Genomic DNA, 23,382 nt, shown 5'->3' on the forward strand with positions numbered 1-23,382 from the left:
GATTAACATCTCAATTTATATCGTTGTCACTTCTATTTTGCAACCTTATAAGTTTAAATTGTTTTGTTGAACCAATTTTATTGTAAGCAAACAAAACGGTTTTAAATAAATCAATTAAGTGCAAAATATATAATCAAAATGATTTTTCAATTTACAAAATCGGAGGCAAACGCAATAACCTTGTAACCTTGTAGTACTCTTAATTCCTAAATTAACTCCGCTTAGTCATACATCCTCCCCAAAAGATGATTAACATTTGTAAGAAATTGTTATCATCTCAACTTTCCATATCACATGCATTTAAAGCTCATTTCCATTATTTACCCAAAAAAAAAGTAATTTCCATTAAGAAATGCACATTCAAAGAAAAAAGGAAATCACCAAACTTCCTAAAACAATCATTAAATGATCCATACTCAAGATCAACTCCTGCAATAACTTCCATTACAATCCGTTAACCACAAAATAAAAATAAAAATAAATGCGCAACACACTGGTAATATAACTATTAAATCTCATAAATAAGTTTTTCAAAAACTTTCATGTGAGGGATCTCTAAACGAGCTGCCAGTGTCAAACTCCCATCGTTAGCTGGACTTGGTAGCATGTAAATTTTACCTTCTTGGACGACATTCCCTGGCCCCATATATATGGGACGACCCCATCCGAAATCTGCCTCATATATAGGCAACCAGTTCCATGGAACAACAACAAGGTTTGGGCATCGAAAAGTATGCGGTCCTCTAACCAAGGTGTTTAAATCAGGCACTTTTTCAATGTAATCAATAGCTGATCTTAAATATTCATCATTTATCTGATTTAATCGTTCATGAATCCTCTTTATGGTGTCAGTAAACGATTCGGTTTCGAGATCACCAGCTTCAGCAATTAGTGCAGTCGTAAAGATTACATTGCCGAAGTAGCCTGGTGGGAGCGGAGGATCCAATCTATATCGACCGTCAACTGGAAAATACAGCTTGGTATCTTGATCAGCTGAGAGACCCCTTGCTTTACTTACACAACGCCATATATGTGCAGCCAAGATGTTGAAGCTGCTATATTTTATACCACCGTTTGCATTTGCAACATTTGCTTTGGCTTTCAGGGTGTTCAATTGATCAGCTGTGAGCTCAAAGGTGGAGACAATGGATGGCTTATGATCATCTGATTGAGATTTTAATGCAGACTTCAATGCCGGTGAAGGGTCATATTCAACATGGTGGAGCTTAGGCGTTGGTGGGTCCCGAGCACGAAGAAGAGTTCGATCAATGAATGGTACAATGGCAGGCGTCAAGCCCCGTGAAGTGTCAGCCCAACTATTGATGAAATGAAGAGCCGCTGCGCCATCTCCTAAAGTATGTTGAATCCCTACTCCAAGACTAACTCCACCGCATTTGAACTTAGTTACCTGGTAAAATTACACACACACAATAAATAAACTATTATTATATAATCCTTTATATTTTATATCCTTTTTTCGGTGAAATGTTTGCGGATTACCTGCAATACAATAAGTGGATAGGAAGATATTCCTCCAGAATAGTCGACTTTAGGGACTAAACGTAAAACTTGAGAGTTCTCAGTAAAATCACCAATCAAATGTTCCATGACTGAAGTAGTTTCAGCTTCAACGAATAAAACTCCTTCACCGTTGCATATTATCTCAAGTCTTCCATTTTCATCATACCCCAACCTTCCAGCAACAGGGTAAAATGGGACAAGAATCTTGCTCAGAGCTTCTTTAAGCCTTCCAGCATCAAAGAAATCAGAAGAACCATTTGGCTTGTAATAGTATACAGTAGGAATGTGGTATCTTATCATCACTATATCTAAATTGGAGTTCCATAGATTTCGTTTGGGAGTGTCTTCAGCTGGACGTACAATAGCAGACTCCTTTATAGTAATCTCCATCTATAAATTAGATAACAAACTCCATTGTCAGTCGCATCTTCAAATGAATGGGATGATTAGGCAAGTTTTGATATCAATGAAAATGAGATAAGAACATGTATAAACTTCTACTTCTACTGAATGTTTGAAAGATGAAGGAGAGAAAATAGTGATTTTTCTAATTAAAAAAATGGAATGATGAAAGAAAAAGATTGGAATATTCATACCTTGAAATCGTGTTAGAAGAACAAGGATGTAAAGGGCGCGAAGGGAGACTTGAGCAGTCCCTGGTGAAGCCTTTGCGCTTAATTTATAGATCCAAATTTGTGGTTCATATGTTCTCGTATTTAATGAATTAGACCAAAATCACATCGTCAAGTGCCAGCTGGTCTCCATCCCTCAATTCTACACCTGGCGTATTTATTACAATAAAAAGAACAGGTGAACTTTTATACTTGGCCTTTCTATTTTTCTAGAATTTTAAAGGTACAAAATTATCAATTTTATTTTTGTAAATTTATAAATTTGATAGAAATAATATTTAAAATTATCTATAGTCTCTCTTCAACTTTTAATTTAGAAGATAATATATTTTAACACACTTAAACTTATTTTTTTACACTGACAACAATACTAATGTTAATATCAATTAAATTAAAACTCAATTAACAAATTTATAACAATTTTAACTATACATCATTTTTTTACTATACTATAAATCTGCCAATACTTTGCTTATTTCTCATAGTGAGAAAAATAAAAACTATTGCAATATTTAATACAAATCTTAAATTACTTATGTTACTTTTACTGTTATATATAATATTATGTTTCTCTTTTGTAATATTAAAAATATTAAATTTATAACTCAATTAAATCTTTATTTTCTAAATAACTTTATGAATAAAAAATATTGAATAACCTTATGCAAATTTTAATTATTTGTAAAATACTTATTGCCCGGTCGGTGGTACAGTCTTCAGGTAAAATTAGGTTTAATTTACAAATCCATATTTATAGATGATAATTAATTTAGTTTATTCCGGATCTAAATTTGATTTAATTTCTCTTCTCTTTTTCTAAATGTTTATATTCATAAAAAATTATAAGTATAAATACAATGTAATTATAGTACAATTACAATGGTATGTTTAAGTAATTATAAAATAAAATAAAAATTAATATAAAGTATAAATAGATTAAGTTAAAACCAGTTAATTGATTAAAAATTATATATAGCAACAACACATGATTGGACTAGAGACACGTGCATGATAATTATGCATGATGACTCTCAACCCGAGTGCTCAAAGACTTGAAATTTCAAACTTTGTCAATAATATCAATACCTTATTAATATATACACATAAATATTAAATAACTATTTTTATGTCAACATGTATTTTTAATTAAATTTCTTACCAATATTTTGAATTGTGTGAGTAGAGGCAAATACAAGGGAGCTGGCAGTGGCCATGACTCGCCCTAAAATGGAAAATTTATATTTAGGCTATTAAATTTTTTTTAAAATTTTAAATTAGTAAAGGTAAAATTTTACTTTGCCCCCCTAAAATTATAAAAGTTTTATTTAATCCTTTAAAAATTATAAAGATATAGACTATAAAAAATTAAATTTTCATTCGGCCCCCTAAAATTTTGTTCTGGCTTCGCCCTATATGTGAGACCAACTAGAATTATAAAATTGTTGGAATTGATTGAATGATTAATTCATCTAATGTGAGAAATTTGGTTTTTAATGTCTTAATTATATTCTTATAACAAATTACAAAAAATAGGGATAAATTAAAATATGACATAGATGTAGGAATAATTAATACATGATGGGAACAAAATATAAACACAATATAAAGCTAAAGTTATAAAAAAAATTTAACGTGTAAATAAATTATACAAAATTAAAAACACAAAATTTTCTCTAAAATTTAAACAAATTACTCAAAATATATCACAAATTATATTAGGAAGGCATATTTCAATTACAATAATAAATCTTACAAAATATAAATCGAATAAAAATACCTTATAAATGTCATATTATTATTGGAAAAAGTTAAAGCCCTAAGTTTTTAAGTATCCAAGTTTGAGTTGTGACGTATGTAATTATCATGTGTGGATAATCAATTTTATTATGCATAATTATCATACGTAGATTTTATTTGATTATACTTCAATTTTTTATCTACTTACAATTTATATTGGTTTAATTTTATTTTACAGTTGCTCAAACCTATATTTATAATTGTATTGTATTTATATTAATAAATTTAAAAACAAATCTCAAAAATATAATATAAAAATATTTATAACAAAAACCTAATAATCAAATGCGAAAACAAATTACTTAATCCGAAACATTAGTTTTGAAACGTAACCCTCCTAATGAATACAAAAACGATATATTAAAGACGCTGACAGCAATAAAACGACAAATCCGTTTCTGTGGTCCGACTTTAGACATTTGCACAATGCGTTTAGCAGAAAACTATTAGCCCGGTTAGATTCGATTGGCTGAACGGAGTTAAATTTTTTTAATTAATTAAATTAATAAATCTTATTTTAACAAATGAATTTAATTTAAAATTTTTTTAAATCAAATCGAAATTAGTAAAAATTTTCGAATTAAGTCGAGCCGAGTTAATGAATTCTATTATTTATACTTAATGTTATGTTTATATAAGTCGATTATTTAAATAATAGACAAAATATAATATTATTTAACTACATAAACAATACAATGGTTTTACTTTTTAATTTAATAGATAAATATTTATCGAAATAACGTAATTTTACTTTTTAATTAATAGTTTTGACTTTTAACTTTAGAAAAAAATATTTATCGAAAACGAAATAGTTTTATCTCTTTATTATTTAGATTTTTAAATAACTAGAATTATATAATTTATATTCGAATTAAATAAAATATAATTTTTTATTCGAATTGATTCAAATAACTTGATTAACTTAAATAACTCAAATTATTTAATTTAAAATTTAAATTTTTATAAAATTTTTTAAATCAAAACATATTTTAAGCTTAAATACAAGCCACGATTTTCGTGATAAACCTCACATTTTTATTTTTATTTTTTTGGTAATCAATTCAATGCTGGTTCACGTCTTGGAATTAATGTTTCTGTCTGTCTTCATTAATTTTTCTTCCCATTTCTTTAAGAGAATTTTCTCCACCACTTGCTTTCGAGAGATAGGCATGTAGCCACGAAGGTCATCTCATTCTACTTTTCGCTAGTTGTGTTTATGGATTAAGTTAGATTCGGGTAGGGCTAATTAAAAATTTAGATTTGTTTATTAAGTTTGGGTTCGAAAAATAAGTTAGAAATTTGACTTAAATCTGTCCTAGATAAAAGTTAAAATGTGGGCCCGGGTTAGCATGCCTTATTAATTTTTTATATAATTTTTAAATATATATAATAAATTAAAAATACTAAAAATATTAAAATAAATATTGTTCAACAAATTAAAAATAAAATTTAATATATATATACTTAAATAACACTAAGATGCAACTTAACAAGTAAATTCTTCTAAATAATAACAAAATTAACAAATACCTCTAAAATAATAACAAAATTAACAATAAAATAAATTTTATACAATATTCAAATAATAATAACAAAATAATAACAACAAAATAATAGTAACATAATAATAAAATGGTAACAAAATAAGGAGAAAACAATAAAAAAATAACATTAAAAAATAAAAAATAACAGATTTTTTGTCATTTAATGAATTTGGTCGAACCTAGGCCAAAATACTTCACCTTAGGCCTGACCCGTTTTTTAAACAAGTTATATTTCTTTTATCCAATTCCATTTTTCAGATTTATATTGTTGCTCAAATCCTCTCACATTTTGAGTAGGCCTTTAGGCCGAGCCGAGTCACCAGACTCGTGAATAGATATACTTTTCTCCTTTAAAATTATTCTTTATAAGTTTTGATTTGTAGTTTGAATTTGTCACTTAAAAATATCTAAATTTTTATTCCGCCAAAATTTTTTATATTTTATTATAATAAAGTTAAATTCGGGACACACATCATTTTTAGACTTCAGACAATGATGATATCATAATATATCTTCAATAATTTAAATAGTAAAAATATTTAAAATCATAAAAAAATTAAAAATTAAAAATTTAAACTACAAAAATTAAATTAATAAGTTTTCTTGGGAACAAAATTTTAAATATTATGTTTAATTGCTTCATTTTCCTTAAATTTAAAATTTGTGATTAATTAATATTTTACCTTAAAAGATTTGCGATTAATTGCATATTACCTCTGGAACATAACCAAGGATCATTAAGATCTGACAAAGGTAGAAATCAAACTTACAACTAATGAAAATCCAGCCAAGCAACAAACCCAACTTTTTTTTTATCATCTCCATCATCATCATCAGTTATGTTTAAATCAAAATCAAAATATATTTTTTTTAATTCTAAAATTCAATATGCAAAAAAGATTTTTTTTTTCAAAAAACCCAAATCTTCTTTTTCTTCGTCATTAAATGAAGTTTAACATTTAAAAATTCAAACAAACCCAGATAAAAAGCTTCTCATATTCATCACCAAAGTCACTACTATCTTTTGCCTATACTTTTTGATTTTATTTCACTAGAGAAACCCAAAATATTCCCTTTCTTTCTCTTCAATCAACTATGGCATTGGTGGAAATTCGATAAATAACGCAAGTTTAAAAATTAAATTCGACGAAAATTAAATAAAGAGTTAAAAAGATTTTTTTATAAAGTTATAGGACTAAATAAATCATTATGTCAAAATTAAAATATATAAAATAAATGTTAAATATAGATATATGTAGAGCAGTCCTGAGGATTTGAGGATCGGATGAAAGTGTATGAAAATAATAATTTAAAATTAAATTTTTTTGAAAACTTAAATTTGATTTGTTTTGAATTTAAATTTTTGAAAAAAAACTAAAATTTTTAAAGTTAATTTTTATTTATTTTGAATTTAAATTTTTGAAAAACAAAAGCTTAAATTTTTGAAAGTTAAAAAATTTTGGAAAAACTTGTCTCAAAGGATTTTGAGTCGTATTTGGGTTGGTGTATTGAATCGTATTCAAAAGTTGCGCATTTCATTATAAAACTGAGAGTTTTTTATAGAGGGTGCTTACCTCTTTATAATGTCTTTCTTTGGGGAATCTAATCCCTAACATTATTACAAGGATTATACAATTGCTATTTTCTAGACTATAATTACAATTGCAGAGAATATATTTTCTGATTACAAAACTTTTATAAAAAAATCTTTACTATTCTTCTCCGTCTTTTCTTTGCAGAGAATCTTTACTATTGATCTTTGTCTTTTTTTTTCGGAGAAAATTTATTACTGATCTCCGTCTTTTCTTTGCATAATTGTTCTCCATCTTTTGTAGTGAATCACTCTTGTTCACTCATGTCCATCTTTGTCTTTGTTTTGTAATGAATCACCTTTGTTCATCTTTGTCTTTGCTTTGTTGGGAATTTTCTGAAGGTTGAAAAACAATTCTTCTTTGGCCTAAGCCAACATTGTGTTGGTAGTCGATTTGGCTTGAAAGAACTTTGTAGTAGTTTGATTTGGGGCAACAAATTTGCATAACCTTGCGTTTTTGTTGAAAAGATCATGCAAATACTTGAAATCATTTTTTTTTTCATTATTGAATTTGTCCCACAATTTCTTTATGAAATTTTGAACTAACAATGGGATTCTCATGTATTGATCTTGTTCATAAGCATAATTCCAGGGAAAAATAATCTAAGAAATACACAATTTTGAAAAGAAATTGATTGCGAAAAAATTTTCAAAACATTTTTTGTAAAATATTGTAAGGATTTTTATGTAGCAGTATGTGAAGATGGTACTTCTTTTGGAAAAATCTCTTGAAGAGATGTTTCTTTTGAAATATTTTTGTGTAGAAATATGTCTCTATTTTTTGAAATCTTGGTTGCTTCAACAACAATTTGTTAGATGGGAGTTTCCTCTTTGGATTGAGCTATAGCAAATGCCACTTCAAAGGATTGAAAGAGAGACTCAATCTATTTTTTTTTTATTTCTGAATTAATTTCATTTGGATATTGTGCATCTTGGAGGGATGCATTATTGGATATTCTTGATGAGGATGATGATCCCTCATTTTCTTCTTGTAGGCAAATTCCATACCATGATATGATAGGTTTTGAGGAGTTTTTTTTGGGGAAGATTCTTCTACTTATTTTTTTCCTTTGTCTTCGAGTTTTGGGGTCATATTTGAAGAATTCTTTTGTGACAAAATCAAGCAAATAATTAGTTTCTCTTTTGGTATATTCAATTTCAAAATCAAATATATTTAAAATTGTTTGTCATCTTGCAAAAATTTGTTTTGAGATAATATTTTGAACATCTTTTTGTAAAACTTCTTTTTTTGATTTGCAATCAATTCGTAAAAGAAATTTTTTATTTAATAAATCACTTTGAAATTTTGTATTACATAAAACAATTGATAATTTTTTTTTTAATTATACTATAATTTTACTGAGTTGGATTTCAGTGTCAAGATGTAAACTAGATTGTTTGTTCTTTTCCTCTCTTGACTTGTTTTAAAATCCCACCATACCCAATGTAACACCCCTTACCCACGTTTGACGACGGAACCGGATACGAAGCATTATCGGACTTTAAATTTCAACTTTCATGCAAAATCGGGCCATAAAATTTCGATTTAACTCAAAAATATTCAAACACAAGCATATTGTCCCTTATACGGGCCTACGAGGCCCAAAACATACATTGAAGATGGTTTGAGACTAAACCGGAACTTTTAATTTTTTTTTTCATTTCAAACATATCTGACTTTAGCCAACTCTCATGGCTATCAAACCCATCAAGAAATATTAGCACATACATGCATGCATAATTGGATTTACAACTCAACAATCATCATGAGCCACATGGCCATTTACAAATTTAATCATTTAATCATTATAGGCCAACACATTTGACCACATTAGCAATGACTTGCACAACAAAAAATCCAGTCCCTATACATGCCATAAACTTAAAAAGGACTCACGATCATTTTATTTTGCCAAACGTGATAGCTTGATAGTGTGATAGCATTTCCGGCGATCTCCAACCCGAGCATAGTTAAATAAACCTATAAGAGAAGGAAAGGAAGGGGTGTAAGCTTAAAGTTTAGTAAGTTCATATGAAAACAGTAAGTAACTCATTAACATATTTTATCAATGTTTACAACTTGTTCTCAAGTTCAGGACAAGCTGTCTTCTTGAACAATGGTCTCTAAATTATTTTATCTGGAGCTATGAAATTCCAAATTAAGTTCCATTAATTTTCCCAGAGACTCGTATAGCTTCTTACCATAAAAATTTCAGAATTTTTGACTTATCCAATTAGTACAGTTTATTCATTAAAGTTTCCCCTATTTCACTGTCTAACAGTTCCGACCTCTCTTTACTAAAAATTAATTATCTCATATTACAGAACTCGGATGATGTTATCATTTGTTTCTATTAAAATTAGACTCATCCAAGATTTTAGACATATAAATTATACCCCATAATTATTTTTCTATAATTTTTAAAAATTTTTCCAAGTCAGAACAGGGGATCTCGAATTCATTCAGACACTGTCTCACAAGAATTCAAATATCACATAATATGGAATTCTTTTGCTTCCCCTGTTTATTTTATGTGAAAATAGACTCAATAAACTTTAATTCCATATTTTATTTGAAATTTAATTCAACTTCCACAAATTTTGGTGAATTTTCAAATTCATGCACTGCTGCTGTCCAACATTGTTTTACTACTAAAGTTCATTTTTACACAATTTCACTTAATCCATTCCATTTTACCAAGGTTCGCTCAAATATCGAGCATATTGCTCATAAATTCAAATAAACATATACTTGCACTTGTTCATCACATAATCACTTTCACATGTATTTTCACTTAATCAATTTCCCGTTGAACTCATCGAAATAATAACAGATACACAATTGCCTGCACATTTTCCCATTTCCACACTTGTAGCCGAAGCTATCTGGTACGCATAGTAGCCTGCACTTAGTACTACACATGCGACCAACAATCTAGTACACGTAGTAGCCTGCACTTAGTACTACACACGTGACCTCACCATCTAATACACGTAGTAGCCTGCACTTAGTACTACACATGCAACCAATTATCCAGTACACGTAGTAGCTTGCATTTAGTACTACACACGTGACCTCACAATAGCTCATTTGTATCGTTTCTATTCCGAAGGTTCAACCGGGAAATTCCTCACTTTTCAACATTTTACTAAATTGTCCGTAATCAATTTAAATTCATAATTTACATCAAATAACCATTTGATAGGCAGCCACATTTCATATGATATCAAAATATAATAACATAAAAAGAATCGATAGATTATTTATGTACGAACTTACTCGAAGTGTCGATCTCACTATCCATAGTACCAATTGTCCATTCATAGTATAATAAGACACAACTCAAATAGCAAATCAGCTTTTAAGAATTTACATAACATATATCACATATTTCATATATCACTTGTCATGTATCATCATTTTCTTGCATTTCATGTAACATTCTTTCATGTCATATTTCCACATCATAAACACATTCCATCAACTTTTCCAATATATTAAATCATACAATATATGCAATAATAGTAAGAAATATAATTCAAACATAACATCGCATTATTATTATCATACGAACTTACCTCAAACACGAAAACGACCATTTTTACCGTTTGTTCACAACTTGGTATTTTCCCTATTTTAGTCCATATCTCGATTTTCCTTGATCTAACATTTCAAATATAGGCTAATTAGGACTCACATTATTCAAATTGACCCAAAATCATATTTTAAAAAAATTACACTTTTACCCTAAAACTTTCACATATTTACACTTTTGCCCCAAATCTCGTAAACTGATTTTTATCACATTTTCTTGTATTTGAAGCCTAACCAAATACTTATATGCTAAAAAATCCCACAAATCTCATAAAAACACACTTTTACACCATTTTTCAAAATGGTCATTTAATGCCCATTTATGTATTTTTACCGAAAATCAATTAGTAATTGATGTTTATCTAACACCCAACCTTCATTTTCTACCATTAGACATCAAAACACATGCATATTATTCATGGGTAAATTTTTAGACATGAACCTTAGCTCAATTTAATGGTAGAAATAAGTAGAACAAGTTACCGGGATTTCAAAAATGTAAAGAACTTTAAAAACGGGACTTAGGAGCACTCACTATTGAGCTTGGAAGCTTGAACCAAACCCTAGATATGGAGTTTATGATACATTCGGCTGATAAATGGAGAAGATGGCTAAATTTTGGCTATTTGGGGTTTTTAATTCTTTTAATTATTAGTTTACCAACATACCCCTAACTTAAAAATATTTTATTACACCCATTTCATGTCTATTTTTGTCCAACAATTAACCAATGGCCTAATTACCATTTAAGGACCCTAAATTTAAAATTTCATAATAATTGGACACCTTTAGCATGTAGAACTCAACTTTTACACTTTTTATGATTTAGTCCTTTTGACTAAATTAAGTGCCCGAATGTCAAAATTTTCGAACGAAATTTTTACGAAATTATTCCGTGAAATCGTAAACCATAAAAATATAATAAAAATAAAATTTTATTCGTCGGATTTGTGGTCCCGGAACCACTATTCCGACTAGGCTCAAAATCAAGCTGTTACACCCAATCTGAGAAGCATTTGTTTCTACTATTTTGGGGGCGATTGGATCAGCTAAGTGTAAACAAGAAAGTTGGGTGATTTGTTTTTTGATTTGGGTAACTATATTGGTCTGAACATTTGTAAGATTGTGGATTCTTATTGAGCCTTTTATACAAGGGCTTACATAATTTGCTAAAATCGGGATAAAAATCTATGACATAATTGACGCTACTTAAGAACCTTTGTAGTTAGACTTTATCAAGGATTTTATTTAGAAATTTACTAGCAAATTTTATAGATCTTTCTGTTGGAGTGATGATCCATTGGGTAACATAATGACCTAAAAACTTTACCATTATTTTTTATAACTTTGACAAAAATGGATAAATGTTTGAAGTGTTTTTCTAAATTATCAAAAAACACTATTACATCATCAATGTATACTATTGTAAATTGGGAATATGGATAAAAAATATCATTCATAATTTTTATGAATTTAGATGGAGTATTTTTTAGTCCAAAAGGTATTATGTTCCATTTGTATTGCCCAAATGGTACAAAAAATGTTGTTTTGTATCTTTCTTCGTTTATTTGATTTTTCCAAAATCATGACTTCAAGTCAAATTTTGAAAAAATATTGACATTGAATAGTTTTTGCAATAAATCTTTTTATTTGGGATTGGGTATCTAATCCATTTTAAAGCTTGATCGAGAGGTTTGTAATTAATGACTAATCTTGGGGTTCCTCTTTCGAGTTCTACATTTTTCATCACGTAAAATGCTAAACAAATCCAAGAAGAGTTGCTCTTTTTGATTAAGTTTTTATTGAGAAAATCTTGTATTTATTTTTTACAAAATTCTTCTATTTCTTTGTTCATTTGTATTGGACTTACTTTTGTCTAAAATTTTTTTTCATCAAAATCATTTTTATATGGTAGTGTTACTTTATGTTTTTTTCCTATTCCAAAAGGCATTAAGAATGTAAGAATATAATGTCAAATCTATTTGTTCTTTAATTGGGTGTTTTTTGGACTTCTCTTTTTACTAATTGTTTAGTTAATTTTTTAAAATATATTTCATCTTTTAGAAAATAAATTTGTTTTTGTTTATGATTAATCAAATTGTTGATTTGCCTGTTATGGATGGACAAAGATTTTAATAGGTTGAGATTTCTTATTTTTGAGTTTTTCCATAAAAAGGGAATTCTACCTTAGTGTTTAAAACTTTGGTGGAGATTGAATGATTTTTTACCTTATAGGGTTTGAGTAAATATATGAATAGCGTTCCTAATATGATGTATTGAGTAATATCTTTTACCATTAACAAACATGTTTGATGTTTGATACATTTATTACAAAATTCCTAATACAAATTTTAACATTAGGAATATTGTAAGTAATTTTTAGTTTTTTTTTTACCATTTGTAGCTTTAAGAGATTTTGATATTTTGTCATAATATTTTATTGAAATTATCCCTTCTCTAATACAATTTTGATTTGCTCCTGTGTCAAAAAGGGTTATTGTTTCCAATTGAAATTTGTTGTTTATAATGAGATTTATCTTTATCAAATATGTAACGCCCCTAACCCGAATCCGTCACCATAATAGAGTTACGGAGCATTACTGGAGTTACCGATTCATTTATTAGATATTTCATTAATCCGATATCTTTTCTTTTCCACGTTTAAGTCTCGTATTCAAGTCATCCGATCTTTATAAAGAAATTTGATCATCGTTTTCATTTATTTCATGTTATAATACATTCAACTAATGCTCTAAACAAAATTATCATTTTACCACTAAACTTTTAATTAATGACGATTTCATCCTTAGGTTAAAATAAAATAAAATTATTGCAATTTAATCCTTATTTCTAGCCGTTATTCTCACACAAATTGATAACAACCTATGAATTCTATAAAATGTCAGAAATTTTCATAATTTCAACACTTTTCAATTTAATCCTTAAAACATGTTTTTCCCTGATCTTGAGCTAAATTAATAATTTCATTCAATTTTGTAATTTAAATAATAAAATAATCCATTTCATGCAAATTGGTCATTTCTAACAATTTTTTTACAAAATTTCCCATAAAATTTTACTTTTATTCAATTTAGTCCATGAGCCTAAAACATACAAATTAGCCATGCTAGCTGAATATTTATACATATTTTCCTCCTCCTCCTCTCCATTCCACATCCTTAATTTATATAACATGCAACAAGTAACATTATCAATAATTTCACTATTTACTTATGTATATTCAAAACAGTCCATTTGCGTCATAGTCACTAAATTATTTATATCTTAAGCTACAGAACTCGAAATTAAGATCCGCTAATTTTCCCTGAAACTAGACTTACATATATTATTACCATAAAATTTTCAGAATTTTTGGTTTAGCCAATAAGTACAGTTTATTCTTTAAAGTTGCCCCTGTTCTGCTATCTGACAATTCCAACCCTTCTTCACTAAGAATTAATTATCTCATCGTACGAGATTCGGATGATGTTCCCGCTTATTTCTATTGAAAATAGACTCTTTAAGGATTTTAAACATATAAATTTAATCCCTTAATTATTTTTCTCCAATTTTTTATAATTTTCCAAAGTCAGATCAGGGGAACCCGAAATCATTCTGACATTGTGTCACAAAACTTATTATATCTCATGATTTACAATTCCATTGCTTACACCGTTTCTTCTATAAGAAACTAGACTCAATAAGATTTAATGTCATATTTTATTCATCCTCTAATTATATTTCTACAATATTTCAGATTTTTTAAAGTTAGACTATTGCTGCTGTCCAAAACTGTTTTAGTGCAAAATGTTGATTTTCATTTTGCCCCAAATTTCACAGTTCGTACAATTCAGTCCTTACTTCATTAACCCCTCAATTAAACTAATTTTCTCAATTAATACTTTTCCTAGACATTATAAGTTATTTCATAACTATTGAAATTCAGAATTTCCACATAAAACTGTAACTTCAAACTCTTTTACAATTTAGGTCCCAAACATTCACTTTCAATTCTTTCAATAAAATCAGCATATAAACAATTTAAAGCTCTAATTCTATGTCAAATCATCATATACTTCCAGCACATATTCATAGAAACTTACAATTTCTTTCATAGAATCAAGAAGTAATGAATTCAACAAATGGACCTAGTTGTAAAAGTCACAAAAACACAAAAATTTTAAGAAATAGTCAAGAATTGAACTTACTTGCAGTAAAAATAGGAAAAACCAACTTAAGGAAACTCTTCCATGGTGTTTTTACTGATGAGAATGCAGAAAAATAAAGAGAAATCTAGATAATTCCACTTTAGTCCTAGCTTTATTAAGTAAATTTTGTAATTTTCCAATTTTGCCCTTAATTCCCCTTATTTTCTTGGTGATTTCATGCTCTTGCCGTCCAGACCAAATAGACCTTGGGTCTATTTGCCTTTTAAACCCTCTTTCTTTTATCATTTAAGCTATTTAATCATTTCCCACAATTTTGCATTTGATACAATTTAGTCCTTTTTGTTCAATTCGCTATCAGTACTTTAAAATTTCTTGACGAACCTTTAATACTAACTTATTAACACTCCATAAATATTTATAAAAATATTTATGGCTCGATTTAAAATTCCTGAGGTCTCGATACCTCGTTTTCAATTCTAATTATTTTAATATATATATTTTTAGTACATTTCACTATTTCAAAATTTTTCCTAACTTCACATTTAACTTATACTCACTAAATTAATAATATTTCCTACTCATTTGTTGGATTTAGTGATCTCGAAGCACTGTTCCGACACCACTGAAAATTAGGCTATTACAAAATATCTTTGGATGGATATTTTAGTGCAAACCATAATGTATTCTTGTGTATTCTCTTCAGGTTCGATTTCAATTTCTGAAGAGCTATCTAGAGGCGCCTCAAACCCGACCGGGATGGTCCGACCTGAATTTTGAACATTACATTAGCCACAGAAGTGACTTTCTGTTAAAAACACCAACACACCGTAACACGACCATCACACCAATTAAAAAAGTGTTTAAAAAAGTAATTTTAAACAAATAAACAAACCTAAATTAGGCTTCTTTCATCATAATACAACAAAAAAATCAGGCTTCTTTCATCATAATACAACAAAAAAGGTCCAGGGGTAAAATCAACATATTACACATCGTAATCGTTAAATACATAAATCATAAATTTGGACCAACCAATGTCCTAGGCATTTTATTTAAAACCATTAGTGAAAATTTTAGTTCAAAATGATATTTAAACTCACTTAATTCCAAAACAAAGTTTAAGGGCTAAAACATAATTTTTTCCCTAAAATATCAAGAAAAACTATTTTAAGGAATTGAAACTACCATACTGAAATTCAAGGAATGAATTTAAGACATGAAAATTCTAAAACATGCATTTTCTAATCACAACAACAAAAATTAGCTAATACTGTAACTCCTCTTACCCGTATTCGACGCCGGAATAGGGTACGAGGCATTACCAGACTTATACACAAGTAATCACCCAAATTCGAGACGTAAATTTCCATCTAAATTTAAAAATTTTTACATTCATAACGTCCCTAAAAAGAGCCTACGAGGCCCAAAACATACATTGGAAGTGGTTCGGGACTAAACTGAAAAATTTAGAAAACTTCAGAACACTTAGAAAATTTTTTATGTTTTTAAGAGCCACACGCTTGTGTGGATTGGGACACGCCCGTGTCCCTAACCAGTGTAACTCTCTGTTTGTCACCCAAGAACAAATTGAAGACACACGGCCAAGTCACACGCCCGTGTGCTAGGTCGTGTGGTCGATTTAATTTTCAAAATTTTTCATAAAATATGTGCAGACTTCACACGCCCAGAGCACACGCCCGTGCCTGAGGCCGTGTCATCCACGCGGCTGAGACATACGCCCGTGTCTCTGCCCATGTGCTCAATTCTGAGCATTCTATTTTGCAACAATTAAGGCGCAGGGAACACACGGCTAGAACACATGCCCATGGGGCAAGCCGTGTGTCACACACGGCCTAGATACACGCCCGCGTGTCTACTCGTGTGGACAAAAAATAATGCTCTTTACCAAGCCATTTGGTCACCCTTTTATGCACACACTTACGCAAGAAAACATAACACCAATCCAAGCAATTACATTCAACCAATTCAGCCACAATCAAGACATCCACACATCATTCACATACTACGATTTACCACATACAATCATCACATACTTATCAACTTAAACTATGCAAATTTCCACATTCATGAAAACATAATTGATACGTGATATTCGTGACAGGTTTTTAATATTTATAATGAATCGTTCTTGAAACTAACTAGTATCACGATAAAGGCAAGTGTACCTATCGAACAGTAGTATAGCTTTAGCAAGACTGGATTATCAAACCCAAAGGAGCTAAAAGTACTAGTATCAACTTTCTTTTTATTATCTAGCCTAAAAAATAAAAGGGTTTTGTTTATCCAACTAATTAATTAAACTAAGAAATCACAGAAAAGAAATTTGGGGAAAATACTTTTTGGAAAACTCGATTGATTAAGACAATACCTAAAGAAAAATCTACCTAGGCTTCACTTGTTATTTGACTCTGAATCGGATGATTTATTCATTCAACTTGTTTCGTAGAGATCCCTAAGTTATATTATTATCTCTCTCGAGACTAACAACGTCTAACCCTAGATTGAATAATTGAAATCTCTTTCTAATTAACGCCCTAGGGTTGCATTAACTCGATCTATGGATCCCCTTATTAGGTTTCACCCTAATCCAGCAAAATCTTTCACCCTATCTTTAGGCGCGCAACCAACTCCGCTTAATTATGACAAATTTACTCTTAGACAAGGTCTATTCCTCCTTTAAATAAGAGATTAACTTGAATCAATATCCTGAAATATCAAAACAAGAATTAAGAACACATAATTAATAACAAGTCAAATATTTATCATACAATTTAGATAATAATAACAAGATCCGTCTTAGGTTTCATTCCTCTTAGGTATTTAGGGGTTTTAGTTCATACTAATGAAAGAAAAAATCTCAAAAGAATAAAAATAACAAAACATAAGAAAACCCAAAACTCTTAAGGGAATTTGAAGGGAGATCTTCAGTCTTGATGGTGAATCAGGCTTCTGAGATGGATCGATCAGCTTTCCTTAAGCAATTCCTTGTTTTCTCCTGTCCGTTCCCCCTCTTCTCCTCTTCTAGGGTGTATTTATAGGATTTGAAATGCCCAAGAGCCCTCAAAATTGGCCTTTTTCGAATTGGACTAAACTTGGGCTCGGTAGGGACACGCCCGTGTGACACACCCGTGTGTGATTGCTTAAGGCCGTGGTCAAGGCTGTTAAATGGGCACGGGCATGTGATCTACCTGTGTAAATCATGCTTTGACCTTGCCAAAGGGACACGGTCGTGTGGTCTGCCCGTGTGAGGAAGACCAGGCCGTGTTGATTTTGTATGTTGGCCCATTTTCTCCGTTTTTGGCCCGTTTCTCGTTCCTTTCACTCTCCCATGCTCACCTAAGTATAAAACATGAAATTAAAGGATTAGGAGCATCGAATTCACCAATTTTAAGGAAAAATCATCCAGAAAATGTGCTAAGCATGGGATAGAAATATGTATAAATTGTGGTTTATCAAATACCCCACACTTAAGCATTTGCTTGTCCTCAAGCAAAATTCTCAACTCATAATCAAAATAAATTTTTCTCAACTTGTAATTTCTATCGATAATATCTCAAAATAATCCATAGGTAATCATACATTGAAAATTCAACTGAAAGAACATCAAAGTTTCAAACATTCCAAGTTGAGCATTTTATCATGAAAACATAGGTGTCTTCCCTCATCTAAGTAATTACCTTTGATTCAAAATATCACAGAGTTTCACATCCTCACTAAAGATTCACTCAAATCACTCGAGGTTTTTAAGGACAATAAATGAAGCACTCAATAGTCAATAATGAAAAGTCATTACCATATGCTTGCATGAAAATCAAATCTCCACCACTATATATTGAGATGAACATCAATCAAAAGATCTTTAAAGGGTTGTAACGTGGGTTTAGTTAGGGGGTGTGGTCACAAGCTGAAAGAAAAGGTTAGAATCGAGATTGAATTGAAAAATTTTCTAACTAGAAAAGTAATTAAACATCAATTGAGTACAAGTGAGCTTCTTCTCAGAAGATGAAATTTAGATACTGTGGCTCAAGAATACCGAATTACTACTAATATGTAAGTATGAATTTTTTTTTAAGAACAAGTCAGTTGCATAGAAGAGCAAAACATAGCTAAGCAATTAGTTCAAATCAAATCTCGACAAAAATAGGCATCAAATTAGGGGATTTCAACAATAATGGTTTATGGGTTAATATTGAGGGTAAATCAATTAATGGCTTGCTAGGCTCAAAGGGGTTCACTAAGGGTTAAATATGAAGGTAGGCTTTTGTGGAGTGAGTGGGTTAAGCCTAAGTGACTTTATCATTTTGACATATCAACTCAAATGGTGTGGCCTTGACATGCATAATCAAGCAAGTTCTAGAATAACAATTCAATACTGACACACTCAAAGCAACAATAAAAGTGAGCATGAAAGAAATGATGGATGCTCTAAAGGCTCAAAATCTCACAAATGTTATGGCTTTTTGATTTTTAAACCTGTGAATTTCAACTCAAGATAATACCTAAACTTGGGAAAAACAACCTAAAAGTTTTTAATTCTTCAAAAATCAACTTATCATGCTTGATTCCCTAATGTCTTAAAGTTTAAACACTCAATGCATAAATGCCTATGTTTTAATTCAAGACATATCAATAAAAATCATAAATTAATTAAAATTCATTCTAATAATGATATAAATGATTTACATGAGAATAAGACACAATTCAGGGATTTCTAATGATGATATAAAAGCCCCCATACTTAATATGTACATTGCCCTCAATGTACAAAGATAGATATAATGAAAAAGATAGATTTATAATCATAAGATAGGGAGAGAAGTGAAACTTCCTGAATGATGAATGAATTCCTTGAACTGGAGTTTTGGAGGATAATCAGCGTGAGAGTGGAGGAGGATACTTCGGTGGTGGTAGAGGTTCATTAGTCCATAAGTCCTGTACCAAAAGAATATTATATCTGGTGGTAGCTATGGTCGTGGTCGAGCAGGACATGGCAGTCGTGGAGAACCTTTCCCGGTGGAGTTTTTAGTTCCTATGCGAGGATGAGCTTTGGAGCTCTTTCTAACTGTGATAAAATCAAGAACTCTTTAAGAGGTATACTAAAGCATAATTACTCTTAGTGAAATAGACGAAGAATAAAAATTGTAAAAACTCAGGATAAAATAGTATTAAAAGAAAATAAAATAAAAAAATAATTTCAAAATATAGAGATAAAAATAAAATAAAATAAATAATAGTGTTTATATAGAAATTGGGGCACACGGCCATGGGGCACGTCCGTGTGCTCTAATCTCAGCCCGTGCGCTTCGTAGTTTTTGAAATTAGACGGATTGGTGTACACGGCCATGTTACACAGCTGTGTCGATCTCCGTTCGCTTCTCCCATGCTTGTGTATGTAGGCGCACGCCTGTGTTAAATTGACAGGTTTACCCACGGTTTCAAAATTATTTTGGCAGTTTCGCCCACGGCCATGTCGCACGGCTGTGGCTACTTATCGCATCCCGTGTTGGGGAAGAAAAATTTGCCCTATTTTCACACGGCCGTATCTCACGGCCGTGTTACATCTAGTGGTATGTGCACGGCCTACGGCACACCCGTGTGCCTTGCCGTGTGGTTCTGAAAAACCTGTGTTCAATGATTTGGTTAGTATGTTAGATTTTAAAAACTAAAATTTAAAGAAAGTAATATTGTTAGTGCTCAGGTTGCCTCCCGAGAAGTGCTTATTTATAGTCTAAGCTCGATTTACCTCTCTGGTGTGTGATTATGGTGGATCGAGGAGTTTACACTCCTCATCCCTACTATAAATTTTATCAACATAAGGTTTAAGACGAGTACTATTTACCTTGAACATGCTGAATTTGTGGTGATTTACCTCGACCGTACCGTATGGGAAAATGCTAGTTACCGTAAGAGGGGTTTCTTCATTTGGTTCAGAAGTGCCAATTCTAGGATCTGCTGCATCTAATAGTACTTTGTCTCCAACTTGAAGTTGATTTTTGGAAGAATTAGGCTCATTATGGCGTGGTTTTAGTTTATCGTGTTTTCTCTGTTTATGTGTCTGCCATTCATCTAGCTCCTTGATTTGTAACCTTCGTTCTTCATGGATAGGTTCTTTGTTGTTGCTTGGCTTATGTATGTTTTTTGGACCTGTTTCCTGCAAAGAAGGTTGCACCATATGGTTCGTTTTAACCGAATGATTTGTATAGTCACCTTTGATTTTTGATGTGTTATTCGAATTACGGGCTTGAAGGGTGATTGTTTCATCTCCCACACGAAGTGTGAGTTCACCTGTGCCAACATCAATAATTGTTCTAGCAGTTGCTAAAAAGGGCCTTCACAAAATTAAAGGAACATTACTGTCCTCTTCTATGTCTAAAACAACAAAATCAATTGGGAATATAAATTTGTCAATTTTAATAAGTACGTCTTTAATGATACCCTTAGGAAATTTGACGGTTTTATCTGCTAATTGAATGCTCATCCTAATTTGTTTGGGTTTCCCTAGACCTAGTTGCTTAAACAATTTGTAAGGCATAACATTGATAATAGCCCCTAGATCAGCCAATGCATTATTAACATCTAAACTACCAATTAAACAAGGAATCGTAAAACTCCCTAGATCTTTTAGTTTGTTGGGTAGCTTATTCTGAAGAATGGCTGAGCAAACTACGTTCAGCTCCACATGTAACCTTTCATCTAACTTTCGTTTATTTGCTAGAAGCTCCTTTAAAAATTTGAGTGCGTTCGACATATGCGAAAGTGCTTCAATAAACGGTAGTTTAATATGTAGTTTCTTTAAAAGTTTAAGAAATTTACCAAATTGTTCGTCTGAGCGGTCTTTCCTTGTCGCATTGGGGTATGGCACACGAGGTTTATATTCTGTACTTACCAATTTTTGTTTGTTTTGGCCTACCTCATTCTTACCTTCGCTTACCACCAGTTCTTGCCTTGGTTTTTCCACTAACCCTTCCTCATCTTGAATGGAAATTGCATTGAGTTGCTTTCTTGGGTTAAATTCAGTGTTGCTTGGCAGGCTACCTTGTGGTCATTCGAAAATCAGCTTGGCGAGCTGTCCAAATCTGAGTTTCGAGCCCCTGGATTGATGCTTGTTGATTTTTAAGTGCCGTCTCGGTATTCTAAAAATGAGTCTCTGACATTGAGATGAATTTGGTTAGTATCTCTTCAAGGTTCGGCTTTTTCTCCTGCTAGTATGGTGGTTGCTGAAAGCCTGGAGGGGGTGGTGGTTTCTAATTTCCTTGGCCTCCCCATGAAAAATTTGGGTGATTCCTCCAACCTGCATTGTAAGTATTGCTATAAGGATTGTTTTGAGATCGAGGATTATTACCCATGTAATTTAATTGCTCGTTCTCCATGTTGTGGCCACAAAGTGGGTATTCTGAATTGCTCGATCCACCTCCATTTGCTTCGCACTGCATTACTGGGTGAACCTGTGAAGAACTAAGAAAACCATCAATTTTCTTATTCAAGAGTTCTACCTGATTAAAGAGCATGGTGACTGAATTGACGTTATAAACGTCGGGTGTTTTCGTTGGCTTTATCCTCATGACTTGCCAGTGATAGTTATTCAGTGACATCTCCTCTATAAATTCATAGACATCTTCAGGTGTTTTATTATTGATGGTTTCACCAGCAGCTGTGTCAACCATTTGTCGAGTCGAAGGATTCAGGCTATTATGGAAAGTTTGAACCTGTAGCCAGAGTGGTAACCCATGGTGATAGCATCTTCTCAAGAGATTCTTGTATCTCTCCCATGCATCGTAGAGTGTCTCTAAATCCATCTGGACAAAAAAAGAGATATAATTACGTAATTTAGTCATTTTAGCCGGCGAAAAGTATTTTAATAGGAACTTTTCAGTCATTTGTTCCTAAGTAGTAATTGACCCTTGTGGTAACGAGTTCAACCACTGTTTAGCTTTGTTCCTCAACGAAAAGGGAAACAACTGAGGGTGATGGCTTCATCAGAAACGTCATTAATTTTAAAGGTATCGCAAAATTCTAAGAAATTTTCCAAGTGAGCATTGGGATCTTTGTCTTGCAAACCATCAAAGTGTACAAACTGTTGTATCATTTGAATTGTGTTAGTTTTCAGTTCAAAATTATTTGCAGCAATAGAAGGTCTAACTACTTGACTTAGTTCTTGTTAAATTAGGTTTAGCATAATCATACATAGTGCATGGAGCAGGATTCTGATTTACTGGATCAACAGCAATCGCAAGAGGTAGCGGATTTTCTTGGTTTTCAGCCATCTCCTCGGTTGTGGTTGGAGTATCGCCCTCTTCCTCGTCCTCTGTGTATCTTAGGCTTCACCTTATTTCTCTTCAATTTTTGTGAACTGTGCAGTCGATCTCACTGTTAAAAAGTAATGGTCCTGACGGGTTTCTTCTAGTTATAAACTATAAGAACCTGCAAGAAAAGGGGAAAAAGAAGAATTAGTAATAAAAATTAGAATAAAATTTAAATTGCAATAAAAGTATATGGATAAAGTAATAAAAAT

The 23,382-nt window shown here is 31.0% G+C and overlaps 1 protein-coding gene and 1 non-coding gene across 2 annotated transcripts; one reads left to right on the plus strand and one right to left on the minus strand.

Moving 5' to 3' along the window:
* Positions 1-319: 319 nt before the first annotated feature.
* LOC107896899 (shikimate O-hydroxycinnamoyltransferase) lies at positions 320-2,286 on the minus strand. The gene is made up of 3 exons (XM_016822196.2): positions 2,118-2,286; positions 1,501-1,911; positions 320-1,408 (listed from the first exon to the last, which is right to left on the minus strand). Exons 2-3 carry the CDS (start codon positions 1,909-1,911, stop codon positions 509-511), a joined length of 1,311 nt encoding a protein of 436 aa, XP_016677685.1. The 5' UTR covers positions 2,118-2,286; the 3' UTR covers positions 320-508.
* A 20,306-nt stretch (positions 2,287-22,592) lies between these two features.
* Positions 22,593-22,699, plus strand: LOC121208794 (small nucleolar RNA R71). Its single transcript, XR_005903918.1, has one exon. It is a non-coding gene; the product is annotated as a small nucleolar RNA R71 (small nucleolar RNA).
* Positions 22,700-23,382: the final 683 nt, after the last annotated feature.

This window comes from Gossypium hirsutum, chromosome A10 (genome assembly GCF_007990345.1).
Source record: "Gossypium hirsutum isolate 1008001.06 chromosome A10, Gossypium_hirsutum_v2.1, whole genome shotgun sequence".
Lineage (NCBI taxonomy): Eukaryota > Viridiplantae > Streptophyta > Magnoliopsida > Malvales > Malvaceae > Gossypium > Gossypium hirsutum.

Excerpts from the sequence above, each read along its gene's own strand:
- LOC107896899 (XM_016822196.2), bottom strand. The coding sequence starts at position 1,911 with ATGGAGATTACTATAAAGGAGTCTGCTATTGTACGTCCAGCTGAAGAC. Across the intron at positions 1,409-1,500 it reads ATCCACTTATTGTATTGCAG|GTAACTAAGTTCAAATGCGG; the intron begins GTAATCCGCAAA and ends TAATTTTACCAG.